We start from the raw sequence: 25,005 nt of genomic DNA, 5'->3' as shown, positions 1-25,005 counted from the left end.
GAGTTCCCTGTACACTGGCTGTACACGCAGCGCTCTTACCTGCGGGGGCTGGGACCCGGAATCCAAGACCCACGACATTCCGGACAGGTGGAGGCGGACTTGGGCTGAAGAGGGGGCGGGGCCGCGTGGGGGGGCGGCAACCAGATACCGAGGTCCCGCCTCCCGGTTCGCCCTTTCTGCGCCCCCTCCTCCTGAGATGCCCTTCCTATCCCCTTCTCTCCCCTGCCCTCCCCATCCTAAGAATTAACTTCTTGGACCGTCGGGAGGGGAAGTGCTGGGTGGGGAGGATACCAGAGCACTAGGTCATGGGAGCTGGACCCCAAGCCTTAGTCTTGGAACCGCCCTATGCTGGGTTCCGCATCCTTTGCCCAGAAGAAAGCTTGTAGCAAGACCAGAATCCACACCAACTTTTCCAGAGCCCCATTTTCTGAAAAAAAAAAAAAAAAAAAAAACTTATGAGGAGACTTTGGTATCTTTGTGAAAACATAAGATGGTGACATTACTTACCCTCTCACAACAATTCTGGTTAAGGAATTTGGCTTTGTACTGGGAATTAAAGCACAAGACATGGGGGAGGCGACAGTTCAGGGGCAGGGCCCAAATTTAGTTTGCCTGAGATCTAGAAGGCCATCAACAGCACAAAAAAGAAAGAGTCCGGACCCTCCATATGTATCACCTGAGACCACAAATACCTTCCTGTTTCAAATTTTCTTGTGCATTTGAAAGTGGGGGCTCTGAAAAAGAGTGAACTTCGGTAGAATATGTGAGCTGTTTGAAGACTTGGGGGTTTCGTTTTGTTTTCTACAAAAAAAGCGAATGGAGCAAGTCAGAATTTCCCGATGAAAAGAAAACACACGGAGACAGTCCTTAGCAAAAGACGACACGTGTCAGTGCTTCGTACAACTAGATTTAATAAGTTGTTATTACAGAAAAAAAAGTTCAAACTACAAAGTGTAAGCAGTTAAGCAATAGCTGTGAAGGCTCCACTATCAGTCACAGTAGCGAATCCATACAAGCAGTTTTAGTCCAAGCCCCAGGGCAGAAGCCGAGGAAGGGTTACCAGCAAAAACAATCCAAGAGAACAGGTAGGAAAAGATACAGTACAGTTAAAATTAGTTGTTAGTTGAAAATCAAATACAGAGATCTGAGCTGTGAACATCTAAAAGGCATGTCCAGCATTTCCACAGCGAAAATACAAACACCTGGTACTTTATACCCCAATAGCGCTCTGTCCAGGAGCAGGTAACTCCCCTGTGTTAGCACCCAAGCTCTTTGGGTCCCAATGAACTACTGGAATCTTACAAAGTCAGCATCCCTGGAGCCCCTTCTTGACCCGTTTTGGGGTATAAAGTCCACAGTATCAATTATAAAATACTCTGGTGGGATACTATGGCCGGTGAGCTTGACAAGTTTGGTTAATATGAAAGAAAAAAGATGTTAGCAGACACGCATACAAACTAGTGAGAGAAAAGTGACCCATACAAATCAGCCAGTTTAAACAAAAAGACACTTTTCCGTTATCACTAATCTGTGACTAACCTTTCATCCAAACCTTGCAAGCTGAGATGTCACAATACTCACATATTTAGGTAGGAGCTTTACCCAGTTAAATGCCACTTTGTTGCTAAGATAATAGATGAAATTAAAACTAGCAGTTATCTGCGAATTGCACAAATGCAGTGCACCGCATTAGCCCGTGCCTCACTAACAAGCGATAAAACACAAGATATAGGCAGAGACCTACGCATAATCTATACCACTAAACAATAATTTCCCCAATTTCTTCTGTTCCTAATCATTTATTTGTAGTTAATGTAAAATTCCAACCAATAAGACCCGATTTGAGTTAAAATTTTACATCACAACTTGATCTAATCTATACATTATTTACAAAACTGAATACATAGAGCGAACCCAAGAGCCAACTCTGGACACACGCTTCTGTCATTGCCTGACCTCTCTCTACTTCAGCAGAACTAGAAGAGGCCACCAACAACCAGCAGAATCGCACCATCTATCTAGAGCAAGTCCCTGGATGTTCTGTTTACACAGCACCAGCTCTGGAACTGAGAGGCGCCTCTGTAGCAGCTGCTTTCACAGCGCACCAGGGGAGGGCGGGGAGGAAGGGTGGCCACAACGCTGGAGAATTAGCAGGAAGCAGACAGATCGATCATGCACGGAGTGGCCCAATGTCACCCCAAGAAAAGGCAAACAAAGGGCACCATAACAGAACAGATGGGGAGAGAGAGATGCAGCTAACACATAAACAGTGGTGACCCGTGCTTCTCCAGGGCCTGCCACAGCCCTTCCTGAGGACATGTCAGGTGAGGCATTCAAGTCATGCAACTTACAAGGTGGGGCCTCCTCACACGCGTCACCACTGTGCATGCGAGTGGAAGATCTGAGGGAAAAGGCACCAGCTCATACATGGACAGCAGTTGGTGGTGGATTCACACACACATACACACCCATACACACACACCCATACATACATACACCACAAACACACACATCAAACACATATACACACACACCATACACATACACACACACACCCCCCCACACACACCCATACATATACACCCATACACACACATACCACACATACACACACACCATACACATACACACACACCACAATACACACACACATCATACACATACACACACACATCCATACACACACACACACCAATCACATACACACACACACCCAAACACACACACACCACAAACATACACACACACCACAAACACACACACACACCACACACACACACACCCATACACACACACACCACAAACACACACACACCCATACACACACACACACACACACACACACACACACACCACAAACACACACACACACACACATACACACACCCCCCACAAACACACAAACACCATACACATACACACACACACATATTTTAGGGAAAGCACTGGACACTGCTGGCCGAGCTAGGCTTCATACCCAGTGCTATTTCAGGAGGGTGACTTGGTTATCCGGCTGCATCTGGTGTTGTATAAACCCACTGTGACATCCTAGTCTCACACTGAACACTGTGATAAAGGAAAAGGCTGGTGGAGATCTCGCACGTTCTGCTCATTCTGTTCGTTTATTGTCCAATTGTCCGTTACAGTCCCCGTCACTTTACAGACCCGACTGTTTCCACCGCTGCACTATTGTAAACCACATCGGCAAGTTAATACATAAAGCTTTGCATTTCAAAAAACTAGACACTTTAGTAACAATATTACAAAGGTTTTAGCTTCAAAAATAACTGAAAATGAAAAAAATAAACTTTTAAAGAATTAGCATCATAAAATTAATTTATTCCAAGTAAAAATACAAAATAATAATATGACGTTGACCAGATATGAAAGTCCCTCCCAGAAACAACTCTAGTAATGATTGAGAAAGCGCTCCTTAAAGAAAATACGAAATAAAATGAAAAATATGTAAATATGTTTAATTTTTTTCTTAGCAAAAAATCTTTCTAAAAATAACAATGAAAATTTGTCTCAGTACAAAGGCTACATTACTATTGAAAAAATACCAGCATGAGGCAAAGGTGCGCGTCTGACAGTAGAAAATGAGCTCTGTGAGTCACAATGTCTAAAGTCTGCTGAAAATAAATCTGCAATAAAGATTTATGCCTTTTTTCTTTTCTTTTTTTTTCTATTTTTTATACAAACAGTACAAACAGTATTGCACGTAACAACAAAGGGGCGAGGTTAGTCACACCTTCAAAAACCCACTAGTGCCAGTGTCCGCCCCGGGGAAGGCCACAGCAGGGCCTGTGTCACCCAGGGGCTTCCCGGTCAAGTTGCAGGGCAGAATACCTCTGTGTTTTTTTAAAAAATAATTTTTTTGAAGGACCCTTTCTTTTAATATAACATTAAGAACTTGGAGGGGGGGCACATTTATTTACAAAACAAAAGGGAACATGTTATAATTTAATAAACTAAAAAAGTTCTCTTTAAAAAAATACAAACAGAAGAACTCTTTCACAATCCTGGTCAGTCACACAATCAACACTTGATTATAAATAGACAAATTAAGGGAAAGTCGTCTCCAACACCTAAGTCACAGCCCTCAGCACCAAGTGGAGCCTCTGACGACCTGGCCTCCGAGACACTGCGCAGCCTGCCGGCTCCTCTAGAGCTCAGGGTTATTTTAGTGCATGAAAGAGGGGGCTTCTTCCAAACATCACATCATTAGGTAGATTTCTGTAGGTTAGATATGATCTTTAATATTATACTTATAAAGCTCTAACTTCTTCATTTTCAAAAAACACAAATAAGCATGAAAAAAATAAAGTTACCCATCTGTTAAATCATTTTCTTGCAGAATTAAATTAATATATATTTTCTGAATAAACTTACTTAGAAAATATCATTTTCTTTCCTATATTTCAAAATTGAGGTATTGCAAAAGATCATGTCAGTCAGAAAGCATGCCTTTTTCCTTAAAAACAAACAAGCGAAAATCATCAGCCAACTTTTGAAAACATTCTAGAATATAAAAAGTAGTAGTGTGTAACAAAATTTCCCATACAGATGAAGAAAAAAGTAAAACACAAACATAGAAAAAGGAACCAAACCAAACCAAACCAAACCACATCTGGGCTGCAGAAAAGCAATTATTACCAAAAGGCCCAGAGAAAACCCGAAAGGGGGAGGGTTCTAATAGGCATCTTTTAATTCAGTAAAAAACTATTTTGTTTCTCCTTTTTTTTTTCTTTTTTTTTTTTTTTTTTTTTTTTTTTTGAAAACAAACTGTAGCTGGAGAGCCAGTATTCACAACTAAACACTGGAGAGGAGAAAAGGACAAAGTGTAACAAAAAACCAGGCAACACTAACTTCAGGACAGAACAAGGACATCACAGCACAGAAGACACACTGACTTTAGTCTACTCAGCAGGGCCACATCCAGTCAGATTGTCCCAGAATTCAAAACAAAGGAAGAAGGAATTAAAAGCTTTACAGAGTCTTGCAGTCACCAAGTGTGCCTCCGCTACTGTCTGCAGCCCAGGAGTGGACACTGAAGAACGCCCGCTAGCGTGAGCAGGGCTCCGCTCTATTCAAGCTATCCAGGATACAGCCAGGAACTAAGTAGTTCCCGCCTCACAGAAGGCCTCGTCTGTCCAGGCCGGCTCGCTTGGTACAGACATTTCTTTAGCATCACCCTTACGTGGCCTCCTTAGCTACGTGCCTCCGCGTCAGCCTGACAACTTATTCTAGGTGCTGTGTGTGTTTAGTGTTTGTGAGCGAGGATGAGCTCTGTGGCCTTCTGGACAAGGTCTGAAGCCATGGTCAGTGTTCTCAGCACTAGGTCATAACTCAGAGCTCACGTGTCAATATACCAGTTATGGATGGTCAGGCCCACTAATGTCTGACACAGAGGCTTGAAACAATGACGTTTGATCACAGTTAGACATAGTCACTTTACTATATAAAATAAATTGCACAATATGTAACAGAGCACCGCAGTACTTCATCTACCACGCACAGGTTTGCTGGAAGAGCGTCCTACACTAGGTCTTCTATTGGTTGTAATAATGGTCGTCCTGGTATGGGCTCTTCCTGCCCATAAGCGTTACACCCACTGAGGCATGCCTTCCCCCCACAGATGACCAGTTCTTTGAATGAAAAAGAAATCTTTTTTTTAAAAAAAAAATGAGTATTTTATAGCTTATATAGGTTCTTAATTTGTGCATTGTGGGAAGGTTTTATACTAGACGTTGGATATAAAATTTATTGCATGCAGCAACCGCATTAAGTAAACATGCAGTCAGGAACGGCTGATGGCTCTCTGGTCTCTTATGATCTCCCTCTGGCAGCTGGCTCTATCCCTAAGCCACAAAAGTGTGTTGTTGGGTTCTTGTTTTTGTTTTTAATTGATACCTTATCCTGAATAGAGTATTATGGTATCAACAATACCATTTTAATAGCAGCAAAAGCTATTGCAGCATAAATTTACATAACACTAAAAGATCTAACCCAAATCCTCAGCAAAACAAAAGTCAAACATGAAGGAAAATGAAGGACCCAGCTTGTGAGGTATCCGCACACGTCACAGCACAGAACAGCTACAGGCTTATTTTCATTAAGGGCTAGCCTTACTCTACACGACCCCACTACTGATTGCTGATTGTGAAGTGTTTGCTACATCGGCCTCTACGCGTGGGGGCTTTGGTAAGTCTTGTCCTAGGGGCGACTTTCTACGGCTCTGAAAATAAGCATGTGCTCCAGTTCAAGACCAATCAGAGCAACGACAACACAACATCAAACACAGAGTCACAAACGCCAGCCCGACGGCTGCGGATGAGAATGGCCGTCTATGTACCGTGGAGGTGACAGATCAGGTGTAAGAAATCAAGGTACCAAGCAGACAAAGTGTGAGTCAAAGTGCACTGGGTACCACACACTCTGCGGTTCTGCGTTATACTGCACGCCCGAGTTCAGTAAGATGACTGTAAATGATAATAGTAATAATAATAAAAAGACCCATTTCTTCTTTAAAAATCGAGAACAAATGCACAGATTTCCAGAACACCGTGAGCCCTGAGGCAGTGCCCTCTCTTCCTTCTTGTGATCTACTCCAGTATTTGTAGTTGTGTTGGCCTGGGGCTCAGCTCCAGCGGAATGGGACATGCCGGGGGCGGTCGCCTCCCTCCTTCACCAGCGGCTTGTGGAACTCACGGCCCGCTCGGGAGTGGATGCTGGCCCAGCAGTATTCACAGTAGTACTGCAGACAGGTGACGTTGGCACAGAAGAACGGGGCAAACTTCCCACCGCAGCGTGTGCCCTGACACTCGTCACACATCTGATCATCCAGCACGTACGGCTTCACCTCCACCTGGACCCGAAGAGGAGAGACAGGAAACAGGGGTCAGCAGGGCTGCCTCGGCTGGAGCCTGCTCGTCTGTGTGGTGGCATCACACCACACAGCTCTGGGAGCTCAACTGGCTATCTGACCGGTAAAGCACACAACCCCCACACCAACCCCCACACCAACCCCCACACATGGCTAGGCACCCATAGAGGCGCCCATGAGGCTACATCTGACCCTGTTTAGGACAGATTCGCAGTGCAGGAAAGAGAATATTCCAGGGAGAGAAAATGCTTCACATAAAGGCCACTAGCTTGAAAAGGCATAAATGGAAGTGACATTTGCTAGAACCAAGCCTGACGGGGAGATGATAGGCCGGAGGGGGGCTTTGGACTTCTGTGTGACGGCAAGGCTTTTGAAACAGTCCAGATGCTATCCTGGACCCTGTGGACTGCAGGGGTCCTGGGGACAGGGGACAAGAGGTCATGCTGGGGCTTCAGTGCAGAGGCAGCCTTTTGACTCACTTGGACGTGCTTTATCGTCTTACTTTCTCCATCATGGGACACTACACCAAGCTTCTCTTCAGGGGACATATAAAGGACCAGACGAAGCCCAAGTTACATCACATAAAAGCCTTTCAAAACCAGAGGGGAATGCCTGCTTCCTTGTGCCGTTCCCAGTGCCTAGAGGACTGAGTGACTTGTAAATGTCTCTGTCTTGACATCAGGAAGAATAAGAACAGAGTCTAATCAAGTCCCCTCTGCACCTGTGCTGGAGCCACAGGGTGATTTCAGACTTGCAAGATGGCGCGGCTGTCTAACCCCAGACACCTCTATGAGGGGATCAGCCAGGGAGCTTGCGAAGGGCGTGAGGGGAGGCAGGTAGGTCTGTTAGCACAGAGGGTAGAGATTCCCACTGATCGCTGTGAGCTCCTGCCTACAGGTCTAGCTAGCAAGACATGTTCACTTGGAAGGCCATCATGAGAAGATGCCCCCTTGGTCACCGGAGGGGAAATGTCTCTACTGCTGCCCTGCCCGCCCCCAGCAGAGACGAAGGCGTGCCTCACAGCCAGGCCACATCAGAAACCTGTTCCCTCATCTGTACACTGACCAACCCTTTCCTACAGGGAGGCAGTGAGGTGGCTCACGGGACACTGCTCCCCACACGGCAGCCACAGCTGCAGTCCCTATCTGAGGTTGATGTGCTTAGCATCGCTGTCCACATGTGCCACCATGTTCTGTTTTCTCTGGTTCAGTTCTCTCACGTGTGTGTGTGTGTGTGTGTGTGTGTGTGTGTGTGTGTGTGTGTGTGTGTCTCGCCGTCAGAGCTCATCCAAAGGTCTCCTTGATCACAATGTTCTGCATTGCTCACAGGACTGAGTCCAGCTACCTCAGCAAAACAGTTGTTTCCTGCCTCCAGCATCCTCGGTTGGAGCCTGTCTGTAGCTCTCAGGCTCCCCTCTCTAGTGACTTCCTTAGCAGACTAACTGCTCACTTTCATAGCCAAGACTGGCTTCAAACTCAAGAGCCCCACAGCTCTGTCTCCTCCCACACCGGTCTCTGCCTCTGCCCAACTTAACGGCACCTCAAACCTGCTTTCAGTACAATGAAGCCTCACATCCAGTGACACCCAAAAATCAGCAGTGTGTGTGTGTGTGTGTGTGTGTGTGTGTGTGTTGTATGCACTCTTGTGTGTTCAAATGTGTTGCCCATGATTGCAGGGAAGCTAGAGGAGAAGGCTGGGTGTTCTGCTCCCCACTTGATTACCTTGAGACAGGTCTCTCCCTGAACCTGAGCCCCATGGGCAGTGAGTGAGCCCAGTGAGCCTCCCGCCCTCCCCTCCCCCACTGCTAGGAGTACAGGGTTCTATGCCTGCAGGGATCCAAACTAAGGTCCCCATACTTGCACATCAAACACTTTCCTTACTGTGACATCTCCCAAAGCCAACAGCTTTTTCCTTGTTTTTGTGGTGGCTTGAATGAGAATGGCTTCCATGAGCTCATCCATGGCGATGAGCTGTTTTGGAAGGACTGGGAGGTATGTCCTTGTGAGGAGCTGTATCCCTGTTAGAGGAGGTGTGTCACAGCAGCGAGCTTTGAGGTTTTCAAAAGCCCAGACAGCCCAGTCTCTCCCTGATGACTGCTCTCAGCTACTGCTCCAGTGCCTGCCTGCCGCGGTGAAGACGGTGTACTGGCCCTCCAAACCGTAAGCAAGCCCCCAGTTAAACGTTTTCTTTTATAAGAGTTGCCTCGCTCATGGTGTCTCACGGCACCACAACAGTAAATAAGGCAACAGTGTTGGGTTTTTTTGTTTTTTGTTTGTTTCTTTGTTTGTTTTGTTTTTGTTTTTGTTTTGAGACAGGGTCTCACTATGTAGTGCTGACTGGTCTAGAACTTACTACATAGATCAGGTTGGCCTCAAACTCAGTGTCAGAATGCCGGGATTAAAGGTGTGAGCCACCATGCCTGACACCAACAATTCTAAAGTGTACAGTTTAGTGCTCTTCCATATGAAACACTGACGCCATGTGAAGACATTACTCAAGGCTGCAAAGTGCTTCTGACAGCTCAGCTGGAAATCTGGTACACACTTTCTACATGTTTATCTAGTCTCGAGAGTCTACAGAAACGAGTTACATATGTGACATCTGCTTCATCTGGCTTTACCATGCTTTGAGTTTTGCTGCATGCACAGTGCTCTGGACGCCACCTGAGCACCACATCATCCCCCTGTAGCACCACATCATCCCCCTGTAGGACATCATCCCCCTGTAGGACCACATCATCCCCCTGTAGGACCACATCATCATCCCCCTGTAGCACCACATCATTCCCCTGTAGCACCACATCATCCCCCTGTAGGACCACATCATCCCCCTGTAGCACCACATCATCCCCCTGTAGCACCACATCATCCCCCTGTAGCACCACATCATCCCCCTGTAGCACCACATCATCCCCCTGTAGCACCACATCATCCCCCTGTAGCACCACATCATCCCCCTGTAGCACCACATCATCCCCCTGTAGCACCACATCATCCCCCTGTAGGACCACATCATCCCCCTGTAGGACCACATCATCCCCCTGTAGCACCACATCATCCCCCTGTAGCACCACATCATCCCCCTGTAGCACCACATCATCCCCCTGTAGGACCACATCATCCCCCTGTAGCACCACATCATCCCCCTGTAGCACCACATCATCCCCCTGTAGCATGGATAAGCACTCACTTTTTTTATGACACGTTTTACCCGACTCCCACACTGTGTTTGCTCACCTGTTGGGGACACTGGGTTGTTTCTACCTCTAATCTGCTGTGATTGTGCTGTGTGGAGGGTGCATGCGTGGACATTTGTGAGAGCAGCTCTTTCCAGGTTTTAAGATGCTTAGGGAAGAACTTAGGCAGGCAGACAGCATCTGACAACTTAAAAAAGACTTGTAGGCTGGAGAGATGGCTCAGAGGTTAAGAGCACTGACTGCTCTTCCAGAGATCTTGAGTTCAGTTCCCAGCAACCACATGGTGGCTCACAACCATCTGTTATGGGATGTGATGCCCTCTTCTGGTGTGTCTGAAGACAGCAGCAGTGCACTCATATACATGAAATAAATAAGTAAATCTTTAAAAAAGAGACTTGTGTGTGTTATTTATAGATATCTATGCATGTGTATGCATGTATGTGTGCAGGCTTCTTGGTAAAGCTGGAAACTATCAAGTCTCAGCAATTCTCCTGTCTCAGCCTTGCTTGGAGCTAGAATTACAGGCATCTGTGAAGTGTATTACACAGGTGCTGGACTCAAACTGGCCCTCATGACTGTGAGGCAGGTCCTCTGGCTGCTGAGCCATCTCTCCAGACAGTCAATGTTTTCCTCTCTGAGCACCTCTCAAGTTCTTTTCTGCAGCAGCTATAAACTCTTTTGCATTCTGAGTCACAAAGTAGCAGGGTGCCAATTTCTGCACATGTGCCAGTGATTTAGGCTCCATTGGTGGGTTGTGACCATCCTGGTGGGAAGGATGCAGACTGTGGACTCACTGTGGCTATGACTGGTATTTATTTAATAACCAAGGATATTTAACTTCTTTTCATCTGCTAATTATTTCTTTATTTTAGGGTAAGCATGTGATCCATCCGTCTCAGTGCTCCTGACACTGAGAAGAGCAAGCACCAGAACCCAGACCCTAACCGTGGTCATGTATGTACTCCATGGAGAAAGGCCTATCCAAATCTGTTCTTGAGTCGGGCAGTTCTTTATATAAGCTGGATTCAGCCTGGACAATGTCTGTTCTACCCTGTAAGTTGCCCTTTCAGTTTTTGGATAACGTTCTTTGATACAGAAAAGTAGGTCACTGCACACAGCTCAGCTGAAAAGACAACGTGATGTGACCGGAGCGGCTTTTCTAGGGGCTCAACTGGCTTCCAGCTGAGCTCGGCAGCAGCAGTCCTCGTGAGGGTTCTGCAGGGTCCAGTTGGATCTTTGGATCGCTGTGAAGGCCTTCGTGCTGGGCACGGCTGAGAGGACAGGCATCTCCCCTTGATCTTGACTTAAGAGTTAAGAGGTCACAGGTGCCTGCAACCCCAGCACTTAGGAGACAGCAGATCAGGAGTTTGAGGTCATCCTGAGCTACAGGAGTCTCTGTCTCAATGCACTCGCACACCCCCCCACACACACATACCCACATGCACACACACAAACACGCACACACTCACATGCACACACACACACACACACACACACACACACACACACACGCCTTCTGTCTGACTGTAAGCAGCATGAAGCTCTTGTTGGGTCAGGTGATACACAGCACAATGCAGGCTCCACTTTCCTGTCACCTCTTCAAACTGCTATCATTTCTAACACCTTCTAACTGCCCTTGTAAGTTTGTGAATTCTCATTATTTTTTATTTTTACTTAATTAATGCAAGTCAGTAGGAGTCTAAATAGAGCATCTGCTTTTGGATAATAGCGAATTCTGGGAGTTTCCTGAAGACGTCGCCAGGCCTCTTCCACGAAGGTGAGGGGCTGACTACAGGGCCTCTCAGAGCACCTGCATGGAAGGCATTGATCTGTGGGCTTGCATGTCATGTCAAAGACATGGAGACACGGTCCATGAAGGACGCTGGTCTTCATGTCATCCCATGCCACTACAGGAGGGCAATTATCTTGTACAAAGTGGACTCATCCATGTGACTAGTTCATAGGCTCACTGATGCATTGCTAATTACCAGCCAACATGGAGGCTACATGGAGGATAAGACATAACTCCTCCCTAAAATAGCTTCTGAGGCCAGGCTGGTAGCTCAGTCATTAAGATGGATGTCACACAGCACGGGAGCCTGAATGTAGACGCAGCACAGGCAGCATCTTCCCACATGGAAGACGACACAGGAGGCTCCTCAGGGCCTGCGGCCTGTTAGTCTAGCCAGGTAGTAAGGTAGAGGGTTAATGAGACACTCAAAAGACAAGGTGAATAACTCACACCCCAGCATCAATCTCTGGCCTACACACACACACACACACACACACACACACACACACACACACACACATGCACACACATGCATGCACACACACATACTTACAGACATGAACATACACCCAAACAAAATAAAAAATAGGCGTGGTGGTGCAGGCCTTTAGTCCCAACACTTGGGAGGCAGAGGTAGGTGGATCTGAGTTAGAGCCCAGCCTGGTCTACAGAGTGAGCTCAAGGACAGCAGGGATACACAGAGAAACCCTGTCTGGAAAGCCAAAAACAAGCAAACAAATAGATATAGTAAATTGAATCAGTAACATAAAATAAAAGTTTTCTAAAGGCATTCCCAAACTCTCTGTAGCTTCTGCCATATCCCAATACCATCTGACTACTGTCTGATATTTTGGGTAACTATCCAAATTAACTCTACTTTTCTTGGTAAAGAAATCAATAGAAAAAAAGCTGGTCTGTCAGCCACCCAAATCACTTAGTTTTGGGGTGTCAGTTCAGCCACGACACTGATGACATCAGCATGGCAGGACCGGACTACAGGTCTGCTACCGCAAAAGCCCAAATACCCCAGTCCTAGGTAGAGCCAACCACACGATCAAGTTAACCCTCTATTCCCAAGAGTACCTGTGGTGCAGTAATGTCCTGCACATAAGACCAGAGACAGCGCCTTGAATACGAAGGGACTGCAGGAGGCTAATTAAGAATTATACAGATCAAAAGAATGTCAGATATCACAAAATTATCTCAATGCTTTCTTTGTCTCTAACAATCAGAATACTGACCTCCCAAATTAAGTAGACAAATTAGGTAACTCTTAGAGACAGAAAAAAGTCACCAGGAAGAGCAGGCGCAGGCTCAGATTCCTCTCTCTGTACGGGAAGCTTTGTAGTTCTGAAACATGGCACTAGCTAATGTCCGCGGCCGTGTGGCTTATGTTCTAAAGCTGTACTAAGGGCAACCAAAACTGTACGCCCTGGACAAGAGCTATCACTATCTAGACATCCTGGGGCAAGTGGGGGAAGCTTCCAGGTGGCTGGCAGGAAACCAATTAAGAGCAAAGATTACAGATGGTGAAGTGCAAGTGGAAAGCAGGAAAAAGAGCTAAATGAAGTCATGAAACTGAACAGAAATGAATGTAAGGATGTCTCTGGCCATAATCGTGTTGGCATGACTTGGAAAAAGGAGGAAGCCAACAAGAGGAGAAACCGCATCATGAGATTTTTCCAAAGATCTTAAGAAGGAAAGTGGGCTGGGGGTGGGGATGGGGGTGGGGTTAGCTCAGGCGGCAGTGTTGATTGCACACGTTTGAGAACTTGAGTTGGATGCTCACCCCTCACATACAAGCCAGACCATAAGCCCAGTGCTGGCAGATGCATGCAGGTGAGTGGGGGCAGGGCTCTCCGACCAACCAGTCTAGCAGAAACAGTGAGCTCTCAGAAAACAAAACAGCAAAACAAAAACCCAAAAAACCCATGAGAGAGAACTATAGTTGAAGAACTCTGTCCCCAACATGGGAGTACAGCACAGGGATGGGAAGGGGAGGAAGTTGGTGAATGAAATGGAGTCATGGCTATAAAGGGCCCTGAGAAACTACTCAGAGTCTTCCTCAGGCATGAGAGGACAGAGAGACAACAGCACCTCTGTGCTTAAACACATCAAATAGAGATTCGGCAAGAGAACCTGGGTCCACTCAGATGAAAAACACAGCTCTGAAGTAGGGTCTTCTACCTTTACCTGGCCTTATAATCACTCTGTGAGGGTGAGCTACTGGATTCTAGAGTCAGGGGTGTTTGTCCATCTAGGGGCTCAAAGATCAGGGAAAGACACGAGGAAGGCGGGCACTGCCGCACTTTCTCATAACATATCTGAACCAAACGATGAGAAAACTAGCTACACTCTTGGTTGGAGCCATCGACTCTTTCATTCTGGGAATCCTACTGTGGAAGGGACACTGTCAGAGGGACCAGGCTCACCAGAGAGTCTATAATGGTACTTCCAAAGGGATGACAGCTCCGAACAGAGACATCTACAACATGGCTCTAGATGGCTCCCACACTTCCAGGACTGAAAACACAAACTGTTAACAGGTAGTCAGATCTCTATGAGTTCAAAGCCAGCCTGGCCAGCCCAGGATATACTTTGAGTCTCACAGACTTCTCTCAAAGAGAAGCATAAACTCTAGGCTGAGTCCCCTAACAGATGCTGTGAATGTGAGCTCGGCACATCGTGGTTTTGTCAGAAAGTCTTTCCTATAGCTCCAGGGAAGAGTCACAGTAGTTGAAGAGGTAGAATCAACATTGAATTTAACTTGGATAGGTTCAAGACACATAGAGAAGTTGTCAGTGAAACACAAACCAGTCTCTATGCACTGTGTAACAATGGGGAGCCCACGAAAGGTCCCCTGCTCCAATAGACACTGAAGATTTTTGCCACCTCAGGAATGGGGGACACTTCATAGTCATCCAGATCAATTAATACGTCAGTCTGGAGTTGCTTTCTCTCTTGTACCTACAATTACTTTGAACAATTGGAGACTGATTTGCTGTGACAAAGATCATGATGCTTAGCCTGGGCTGCACTACCTGCCCTCAGTGAGTGGAAGCCAAGCCCTCTGTGGCTCACGGAGTACTGTTCTCCTCTGGAGATCATCCTGCGCCTCCTACCCTCAAACTGGAAAACCACTTACTCTCCAAATTCAGGGCGAACTTTTATTACCATGTTAATTCATTTAAAAATCTAAAACTTAATATTGCCCTGTTTTCCAAATAAAGGGTGAAAATAGAAAAATAAAATAAAAAAGAAGTTATCAGTGAGAGACATGCAGACGATTAGCCGACAATAACATAGATAAGCTTTAATGTCTAAAGGCAAACGCAACAGTCTAGACACAAGCTAAGAGCTCACAGCTACGGCAAATACAACTCAGCACATCATAGACAGGGCATTCATGAAGAGAACTGTGAATATGTGGTGAAATCAAGATGAATGGTTCTAAAGTGAGATGTCAGAATACGTTCTCTGACCAATGGGAAGAAATTCCGAGTTTACCATTGAAAAATAAAGTTCCTGGGGCTAGAGGTGGCTCTGTAGCAAGAGCGCCTGATGCTCTAGCAGAGGATCTGAAGTCAGTTCACAGCATCCACATGAGATGGCACCTACGACTTCACATTTAGGAGATCTGCCTTCCTCTTCTGGTCTCCACGGGTACTATAATCACCCACACCCACATGCAGATACACACTCATACATATAATTTAAAATAAAATGAGAGAGGTTCCTGAGGTCTGAACAAACTTAACATCTCAGTAGACCAATTCTGACAGTGGTCACTAAACAGTACAGCCAGGACCTTAGTGCCCTGACAGGATCCACGCAGAACGGGGCAGGTCAAGCCATCTCCAGCAGAGTCACACATGGAGTTTCTGAGGCAGAGACTGGTAGGAGGAGTGACAAACAAGAACACATCAGATTCTTTAAATACATCATGTGAGGGTTAGAAAAAGAACACTGTTGACACCTGAAGTTTAATATAACTGGAAAGTGTTAAGATTAGGTATAATGGTCCCTATTTCCACACTGGCCTTAATGTGATTAGGGTATTCCATGGTCAGACCATGAAAGACTCCTGTGTCACTTAATAGGTAATTTCCTATCATCTCGAACAACACGTCTTCTTGGGAAAAAAAACCATTTAATGAGAGAATACCAAGGATTTTAACATAATGCACTCAAAACTTGGCTTTAATCAGAGATTCTATCCAGACCTAAAGACCACACAGCCTTATTAATACTCCTGCTCGTTACCACGTCCGCCCGGCGCTAACGCAGGTGCCCCGCTAGCAGGCTGGCCAGAAATAGCTAAATATAACTGTCTGTGAGCTGAGTCCCACAGCTTAAAAAGCAGATGGCAGATGCCTCGGAAATGAAAGGAGTGATGTGCAAATGGGTTTTTGCTAGCAACAAAAATCACCCACAACCTTCCAGATATAGCAAATTCACAGTTATTAATTTTAGAGATGCTCTGGGATAGACCAAAAAAACCTGTATAGGGAATGGTTTGGATTTTATTTTCTTTTGCTTTATAAAGGATAATTCTTACCATTTTTTCACAATCTCAGGTACTAGAAATAAAAGGTTTAAAATGATCCTGATATCATCTCCGTAGATCAAAGTGCATGATTACACAGCATGGACCTTTGCCAATACCTCCTCTATATTTTATTGTGTGTGGAGATCTGTGAGGTCTTTGGCCTCAAGATCACCCCTTTAAAAATATTACATCTGAAAAACTCACTTCTGTAATGTTGCATGGCATGCTCATAGAGGTCAGAGAACAATTTGTGACAGCTGACTGTCTCCTTCCACCATGTGGGTCCCGAGGATGGACCTCAGGTCACCAGGCATGGTGGCAGTTGTGTTTCATGAAAGACAGAAGAAAACCCAGCTAGCAGAGTCCCACGCAGCACCTGGGCTACTCCTGTCTGGCTTCTCCATACTGCTTAGAAATGGGATTCAGATGTGAACATAAATCAGCCCAAACTGTACCTTGTGGATGACAAAGACCAAGACATTTGGCTTAAGTCGGTGAGCTAGATGACTGTCACAGAGCACTCTGGCTGAGCTGACCCAGGCCTGTTTCCTTTACCCTAGTGGGGGTGTTTATACCAAGTCTTCTAAGCGCTCACCAAGGGACTGCTAGCCGGCTGACACCACCTACCTGCAAGTTTGGAGACCCCAAGTGCTGTGGTAAAGCAAACAGCTAGGAAAATGACAACAGTCTTTTCTGACCTGTCATCCCATAAGCTACATCTATACTCAAATATGAGCTGAAAAGAAAAAAGATTGTTTTGATATTGCATCTCACTGGGCTGCACTCAACGTTGTGACTCTTCTGCCTCAGCCTCCTGAGTAGCTGGAATTATAAGGCCTGCACTACTGTATACAGCAAGAAGAACATATTGATCCTGCTAAAACAGGGTATTCAGACTAAAAATGACTGCAAGCCCTGAGACCTGGAGAGAGAGGTGAGGAGAAGCCAAAGTTCACAACTAGCAAAGAGAGCCTAGACATAAAGGCCCCACGCCATTCCAAAACCTCACTGGATTACACAAATAAGCTCCCTTTAAAGAGACTTAAAAAAAAATTTTTTTAAAGATTTATTTATTTCGTATATATAAGTACAGTCACTGCCTTCTTCAGACACACCAGAAGAGGGTGTCGGATCCCATTACAGATGGTTGTGAGTCACCATATGGTTGTTGGGAACTGAACTCAGGACCTGTGGAAGAGCAGTCAGTGCTCTTAACCACTGAGCCATCTCTCCAGCCCTAAAGAGACTTTCAATGGCTGTGAGAGCTTCGGTGTTTCAAAAGAAGCCCAGGTTGCATTAGTTCCTTGGTTTGGAGGTGCTGGCTCCTCCCCAGAGGACCCAATTAGACACAGGTATAGCTACAGCCAGGAAGCTTTTTTTTTTTTTTTTAGCCAGGAAGCTTTTAAACCAGATCAGAAGGGACAAGTCCTAGCAGTGACATACAGGAGCTAGGAGATAACCCAGGTCCCAGCAGAAATCATCCTAAACAAGTCATCCTAACCCTCATTCCTTTTGCTATTGTGTCATTTTATATATTCCAGCTATGACTGGCCAGGGACAAAATGTAATATCAACACTGCACTTAGTATGGCGACTGGGTCATCTTAATCTTCAAGGAGCTAAAAATATGATGCCTCTTACCTCTCAGCAAAGTCAGGCTCAGTGTGTTTCCAATAAAGAAGATTAAAGACATGAACTACTTAAGGTGCTTGAAAAAGAAAGGGGCAATAGACAGCATCTGGTGAAATGAAAAGGGGCTGTTTTAAGGAGTATGAGAGCAAACAGTACGTGCTATTGCTTAGCTGTACAATGTTCTTTAAATCAAAGTATTTAAAAAAGCCCCAATTTGGTTAATTGAAACTGTGTCTCTAGGCCTCAACACTAAGCTAAAATAGTAAAGAAAGCATTATTTGTCAATGGTACTTTAAGTAAGACATTTTAGGGGTTGGGGCTGTAGCTCAGTTGGTAGAAAATGGGAATGGCATGCAGAGATCTGGGTTTAGTCCCTGCACACAAACCGAGTATGGTGGCCCATGCCTGTAATCCCAACACCAAGGAGATGGAGGCAGGAAGATCAGAAGTTCAAGATCAGCCTTGGCTATTGCCAGTTGTGAGGCTGGCCTGGGATATATGGGATCCTCCAGGTCTCAAGGAGAACACAGACAGAAGGACTTGTTGGGATGAGAGAGTAACAATCAGTAAAGCAACCCAAATACATTACACACATGTGGGCTAGAGATGGCTCTGTGATTGGCTACATACACTGCAATTCCAGAGGACAAGTTCTATGCCCAGCACCCATGTGGGACAGCTCACATCCCATACATTTCATACAGGAACGAAATCATAACATGGAGCCAGTTTAGATGCCTTAGGAAAAAGCACTGGATAATCTCACGTAACCAAAGAAAAGAGAAAAGTTTAGGGCTGGGGATGCAGCTCCACAGTGAAACTCATGTCTGGCATTAAAGAGGCCCTGTGTTTGACCATTAATACCACAAATAAGTCACAGACTAAAGTGTTATCAACTATACCTTCAGTGTCCCATCATTGTCACAGACCTGCACAGAATACCCTTGCCTCACCCAAACCATCTGCAGCTGGAAAGGTTAGGGCAGGTAGAACACTGGAAGGAAGGAAGTGAAGGAAGGAAGGAAGGAAGGGACTGAGAAAGGAGAAATAATCAACTGTGTATTAAATTGTGTTCTGTCATGTAGTTTGAACATGAAAGAGAGAAAGTTGAAAACAGTGTCTCCTCCATCATTATTCTCCATATACAATAGATCTTAGAAGAGTCCTAATATTTGGAGATATTTATGACAATGTCACAATGAAGTTGTTATATGTTATATGCTAATCAAAAATGTAATTTATAATGGGAAAAATATTTATGTGAAAACTTGCCTCTTTCTTGGATGTTTACAATGAAGTTAACATGTAAAAGATTCTAATATGTTCTAGATAAACTATATACCTAACTACTTTAAGCAAGTATTTTCAAACTTTTTTGATACTTAGATTTTAAACAAGACAAATTTTATTTTTTCTTTTTCAAAACCCTTTTTAAATTTATTTATTTATTAGCTATTTTATTTATTTACATCTCAAATGTTACCCCTTTCCCAGTTTCTCCTCTACAAACCCTCATCCCATCCCCCTCTCCCTGCTTCTGTGAGGGTACTCCCCCACTCACCCATCCATTCCCACCTCATCACCCTGGCATTCCCCTACACTGGGACATCAAGCCTTGAGCCTTCACTGGACCAAGAGCCTCTTCTCCCACTGATGCCAGATAAGGCCATCCTCTGCTACATATGCAGCTGGAGCCATGGGCCCCTCCATGTGTGCTCTTTGGTTGGTGATTTAGTCCCTGGGAGCTCGAAAGGGAGGGGTTGGTTCTGGTTGGTTGATATTGTTATTCCTATGGGTTTGCCAACCCCTTCAGCCCCTTCAGTCCTTTCCCTAGAGTCTCCATTCTCAGTCCAATGGTTGGTTGAGAGCATCTGTCTCTGTATTTGTCAGGCTCTGGCAGAGCCTCTCAGGAGGCAGCTATATCAGGCTCCTGTCAGCAAGCACTTCTTGGCATCAGTAATAGTGTCTGGGTTTGGTGACTGTATATGGGATGGATCCCCAGGTGGTGCAGTCTCTGGATGGCCTTTCCTTCAGTCTCTGCTCCACTTTTTATTTCCTTTAGTCAGGAGCAATTCTGGGTTAAAAATCTGGAGATGAGTGGGTGGTTCCATCCCTCAACCGGGGGCCTTGCCTAACCTCTGGATATGGTCTCTACAGGTTCTCCCTCCCATTTGTTGGGTATTTCAGCTAAGGTCTTCCCTATGGGGTCCTGGGAGCCTCTTGCTTTCCAAACATCTGGGACTTTATGGTGGCAATCCTCAGTTCCCCCTCCCCCATTGCCACTTACCTCTGTTCAATTTTCTGACCCTTTGCATATCATCCCCATTTCCTCTCATACCTGATCCCGCCCCCTCTTTTACCCTTCCCCTCTCCTCCTCCCAAGTCCTTCCCAATCTCTACCTCCTATGAGTATTTTGTTCCCCCTTCTAAGAAGAACTGAAAATCCACACTTTGAAAATTCCTAGATTCATGCATATTTCATGGAACACACTTTAGGAAATGACAGATTATGGGAGCTAATCATAGTGGCATCCTGGTTAGGACTGACCTGCCTTCTCAGAGTCCTCCTGCTTAAAAACTGAACATCAACAAATTTGCCCCTCACCTGAAATTTGTGATGCAAAATTCTAATATAGCCTTTAATGAACAACTCCCAGGTAACCTCTGATACCAACCATTCGGAGTCACAGAAGTCAGTGTGTTATCAGTGTTATTAAATGTTGGCACTGCTTTATGGTTTTCAAAAGCACATTCTCTCTCTCTCTCTCTCTCTCTCTCTCTCTCTCTCTCTCTCTCTCACTCACACACACACACACACACACACACACACACACACACAGAGGGGCAGGGAGCCAGTGTTCTTTTAAGATGTATAGAAGAGCTAGGGAGATGTCTCAGTGGATAATGTGCTTGTTGAACAACTCTGGGGACTGGATTTAAATCTCATGACCACACAAAAGCCAGGCATGCATGTCAACTGCCTGTAATTTAGCACTTGAAAGGCAGAGACCAGAGATCCTTGGAACAAGCTGGCTAGCCCTGCTAGATGAGATTGGTGAGCTCCAGGCTTACTAAATGACCCTGACTCAATAAACCAGGAGAAGAACGACTGAGGAACATGACCTGATGCTAATTGTGGGCCTCCACACACATGTGCATACATACATGCAAACATGTATACAAACCACACCCACATTTGCACCATAAAAAGGTTAGTACTAGAATGAAGACCTCATATTGGCTGGTTCTAATCTATACCCTTCTCTCTAGTGAAAAGGCTGAAATGGCAGCGCTTACCCAGTGTCCACCACCCTCAACACTGTCCGAGCCTTCCAAAGCCAGCTTAGGCTCAGACTTTGACAGACAGACTGCTCGTGTCAATCCAGTCAGAGTTTTGCTAGACTGTGATTCAATTGACTTTTATATACTTTATATTGTTTTATATATCATATAAAGCAAACAAAAGAGTAGGACAATCTCATGTAAAAAGAGTCCCATTTTTAGTGGCTTCCTTTTCCCACGGCAGGGGTCCCTCAGGTGTGAGTGACACAGATGTGAACTATGCAGAAGCTACTTCAGGGCTCTCCCGGCCCAAAGCTTCATCATCATCATCCCTTCTGAAACACCATTAAAGCAGACAGGAGTGCAGAGGCCATTTCTGCTCTTGTCATACTTTGGTAGTTTAGACGATTTCAGGTGTTTTTGTTTTGTTTTGTTTTGTTTTTGTTTAACAACAACAACAAAAACATTAAAAAAAGAATAAAGGCAAATTTTAATACTAATTTCCATTCCAGTTAAGGCTCAAAATCTTCATTATCAGAGAAAAGATACGGACTAGGCAGGCGTTTCTTTCTAAACAAGACAAAAAAAGAAAACCCTCCAGTCCATTAAACGGAAAATGAGAAGGAACTTGAAATCCCTCTAGTGTGTCTTGGCTAACATCCACAGAGGGCTGGCACACTGATGCCTAGGTTAGTGGTTTTAGTGATACCTTCAACCAAGCATTTCCTTAAACTTAGGGACTACACAGGTACGTTAAAAGAAGGGGAGGGCAAAGGGATGATAATTAGCTATGGACATATGGTGAGGCGTAGTGTAAGTGGGCCAGTAAGTGCCCACACCACCCATCCGTCTGCTCCTTTACCTCTGGAACACACTGGACACCTAGGCAGGTGGTCTTAACAGAACCCCTTGACCTTCCTTAAGCTCACACCACAATGGAGGAAGGAAGAGTCAGTTCTCAAGTTAGTACTTTTAAGTAGAGCAATGATTCCCCAGAGAGTAGACCCACGGGTGTGCATAACTGAGTATACTCTAAGGGTCAGGGTTCAAGGCCAGCCTGGAACATATAATTAGACCTTGCTACAAAAGATGTAAAAATCAAAATAACTGTAAACAGCACAGGAAACCTTCAAATTTATTTTGTTAATGCTCTAGCACATCCAGAAACACACTGGAGCTGTCCCAGCGATTCTCCATGCCCTTGCTCCACACACTTTATATTCCTGAAGTTATTTAAATACTGAAACAATGTCTTTTGTTGTAGTCAGTCAGTCTGTCTGTCCATCCGTCTATCCATCCATTTATTTATTTTTGAAGAACAGGGTTTCTCTACGTAGCTTGGCTGTCCTGAAACCTGCATTGTAGACTAGGCTGTCCTCAAACTCAAAAGATTTTCTCAAGTGCTGGGATTAAGGTGTGCACTCCCACCACCCAGCTTTCTTTTTCTTTTTTTTAAAAGAATGTCTCACTATGCAACTCAAGTGAACCTCCACCTCACTCCACAGCCCAGGCTGCTTTTGACTTCATAACTTCCCTGCACTAGTCTCCCCCAAAATCATATGTATATAACCAGCAGTTACCAACCTGTGGATTGTGGCCCCTTTGGCAAATATTTCTCCAAAAACATTTATGGTTCATATAGTTATGAAGGAGCAATGAAAACTATTGTATAGTTGGGGTGGAGGTCACCACAACATGAAGAACTATATCAAAGGGTTGCAGCATTAGGAAGGTTGAAAACCACTGTGCTAGACAAACACAAGACTTAATATGGGCTTTTTGCTGTGTTTTGTTTTTTGTGTTTTTGTTTTTGCAAGACAGGGTCACAAGTAACTCTGGCTGCCCTGAAATTCGCTCAGCAGACGGACCCCTGGTTCTACCTCCAAAGTGCGGGGACTAAAAGTGTACATCACTGCCTGGTGGGGCCTATGATTCTCAAAGTTAGGTTTGAGCCTTTAAGATTTAAGGACAAAGTGAGTTTGAAGACTCTTTGGGTCCTAAAGGGTGAGGGATGTGGCTCTGTGGTGGAGTCCCCATCCTAGCACCGCTCAAGAGGAACAAGATGACAAATGACCAAACAGAACACTAGGACTCAAACAAGCAGGGCGGCTGAGGGGCCTCCAAAACTGAAGCTGCTCTGCCTGACTTGCTGAAACCAGTCTTCCTGTTGAGGATTAGGCCTATGGTTAAGTCCAGGTTCAATACATTATTAAGAGTCAAACAACACTTTCTGATATTTTAGGTAGCAAAATCTAATTTTTTTATTACTCAAGTGAGTATCTTAATTAAGCAGAAAAGAGAGGCTGAGAAAAGAGTGTGTGGTGCACAGACAGATAGTGCCGAAGGTCGGAAGAGAGGGATTTCCCATTTGGACTACCTCTCAATCAGCATTCAATCATATCCCTCGCTGATGAAGATTCAGCTGCCAACTGCATGCCAATTCAGAGTATGCAGCAGCTACTCTAAAAGACAGTCACTGCCCTTGTGGACTGCACAGCCTTTAATAAATGGACTTCAAGTAAAGTATGATTTTCTTACCCTGGTGCTCAGTGTCACAGAGGTGAGGATATGATTGTGGGAGCTATGAATAAATAAAATGACCACAATGATGGTGAGGCCTGAAGGAAAGGTATTAGTCAGATAATTGAAGGTTTGACTCTGAGGAATGGAGAACAAGGCCAGCTATGGCTGGCTCAGTCAGGATAAGGAAGGCAGGAAGGGAAAGCAAGTATGTATTATATGAAGGGTCATTTAGGAAAGTTTAAGTTTGTTTCAACCTTCATCCTAAAGGCAGTAGAATGTAGCCAAATGGTTTAAATAGATAAGTGGTCTATTTAAAATTATGAACTCATTAGAAGATTCCAATTGCTTTAAATGGGCCAGAAGAGGTGGCAGATGACTATAACCCAGCACCCAGTAGGCTGAGGCGAGAAGACTATAAGTCTGTGGTCATCCTGGGAGGCTCTGTCTCAAAGAAAATGAAAACAAAAATAGAATGGTGTAGAGATAGACTATGAAGAAGCAACTCTATGTTCAGTGAGAGACAGCCCATTCACCCCAATTTACTCTACACACAATCAAGTTCCTTTCCTGTTCTAGAAACTCTCTAGAGTGTCACAGTCGAGATCAAGGCCTGAATCTGTAAGGACTACCAGAACATGGCCAATTAGTCCTGGTAGTCATTTGTTAGTCCTCTTGTGGCTAGACATGCCACAGCAGTAACTCACTGTTGTGAGGATGTAGCAGCTCCTTCAACAAAGGATGCTAAGACATATCCACAACAGGGCTCATAGTGCCTGCACTACTTTGTTGCTGAGTCTGAGGAGCACAGTTAACTAAGCAGGGTCCTATCCTGATGAACCAAGTGAAGACAGAAGATGCAGGCAGTGTGTGCCCGCTCCCAGTGTAGCTTACACGAAGCGGATCCTCTTACCACACACACAAGGTTGGATGTGAAAATACCTCTGTGGTCTGAAACCCATCTTCGTGATACATGCAAAATGGTACAAATATACTAAAGATATTTGAATTTCATTGTTAAATAGGGTAGTTGTAGATATGAATGTCATAAAACAGCTAAATGAAGCGGTTATAAACACCTGTCCTCAAAGATTATAAGAGTAGGCTGAGTGATAGGAAAGCAGCGTGAAGGCGACAGGACTGACCGT

At 45.0% G+C, this 25,005-nt stretch overlaps 1 protein-coding gene across 7 annotated transcripts in view; it reads right to left on the bottom strand.

Annotated features, from left to right (window-relative positions):
• Positions 1-324: 324 nt before the first annotated feature.
• Positions 325-25,005, bottom strand: part of CPEB3 (cytoplasmic polyadenylation element binding protein 3) — a 182,813-nt gene continuing 158,132 nt past the window's right edge. For 6 of the 7 annotated variants that reach the window (XM_080911222.1, XM_080911221.1, XM_080911223.1 and 3 more), the window contains exon 10: positions 3,112-6,868. In XM_080911222.1, the coding sequence (XP_080767348.1) occupies positions 6,641-6,868 (228 nt within the window). In that variant the 3' untranslated portion in view covers positions 3,112-6,640. Of the gene's footprint in view, positions 428-3,111; positions 6,869-25,005 lie in introns of those variants that run through there. The other variant, XM_080911219.1, reaches the window with a different exon arrangement.

The sequence above is a fragment of the Micromys minutus genome (genome assembly GCF_963924665.1).
Source record: "Micromys minutus genome assembly, chromosome: 2".
In the NCBI taxonomy this organism is placed as follows: domain Eukaryota; kingdom Metazoa; phylum Chordata; class Mammalia; order Rodentia; family Muridae; genus Micromys; species Micromys minutus.
Note: the sequence above shows the minus strand (reverse complement) of the source record. Positions and strands in the feature narration are given on the sequence as shown.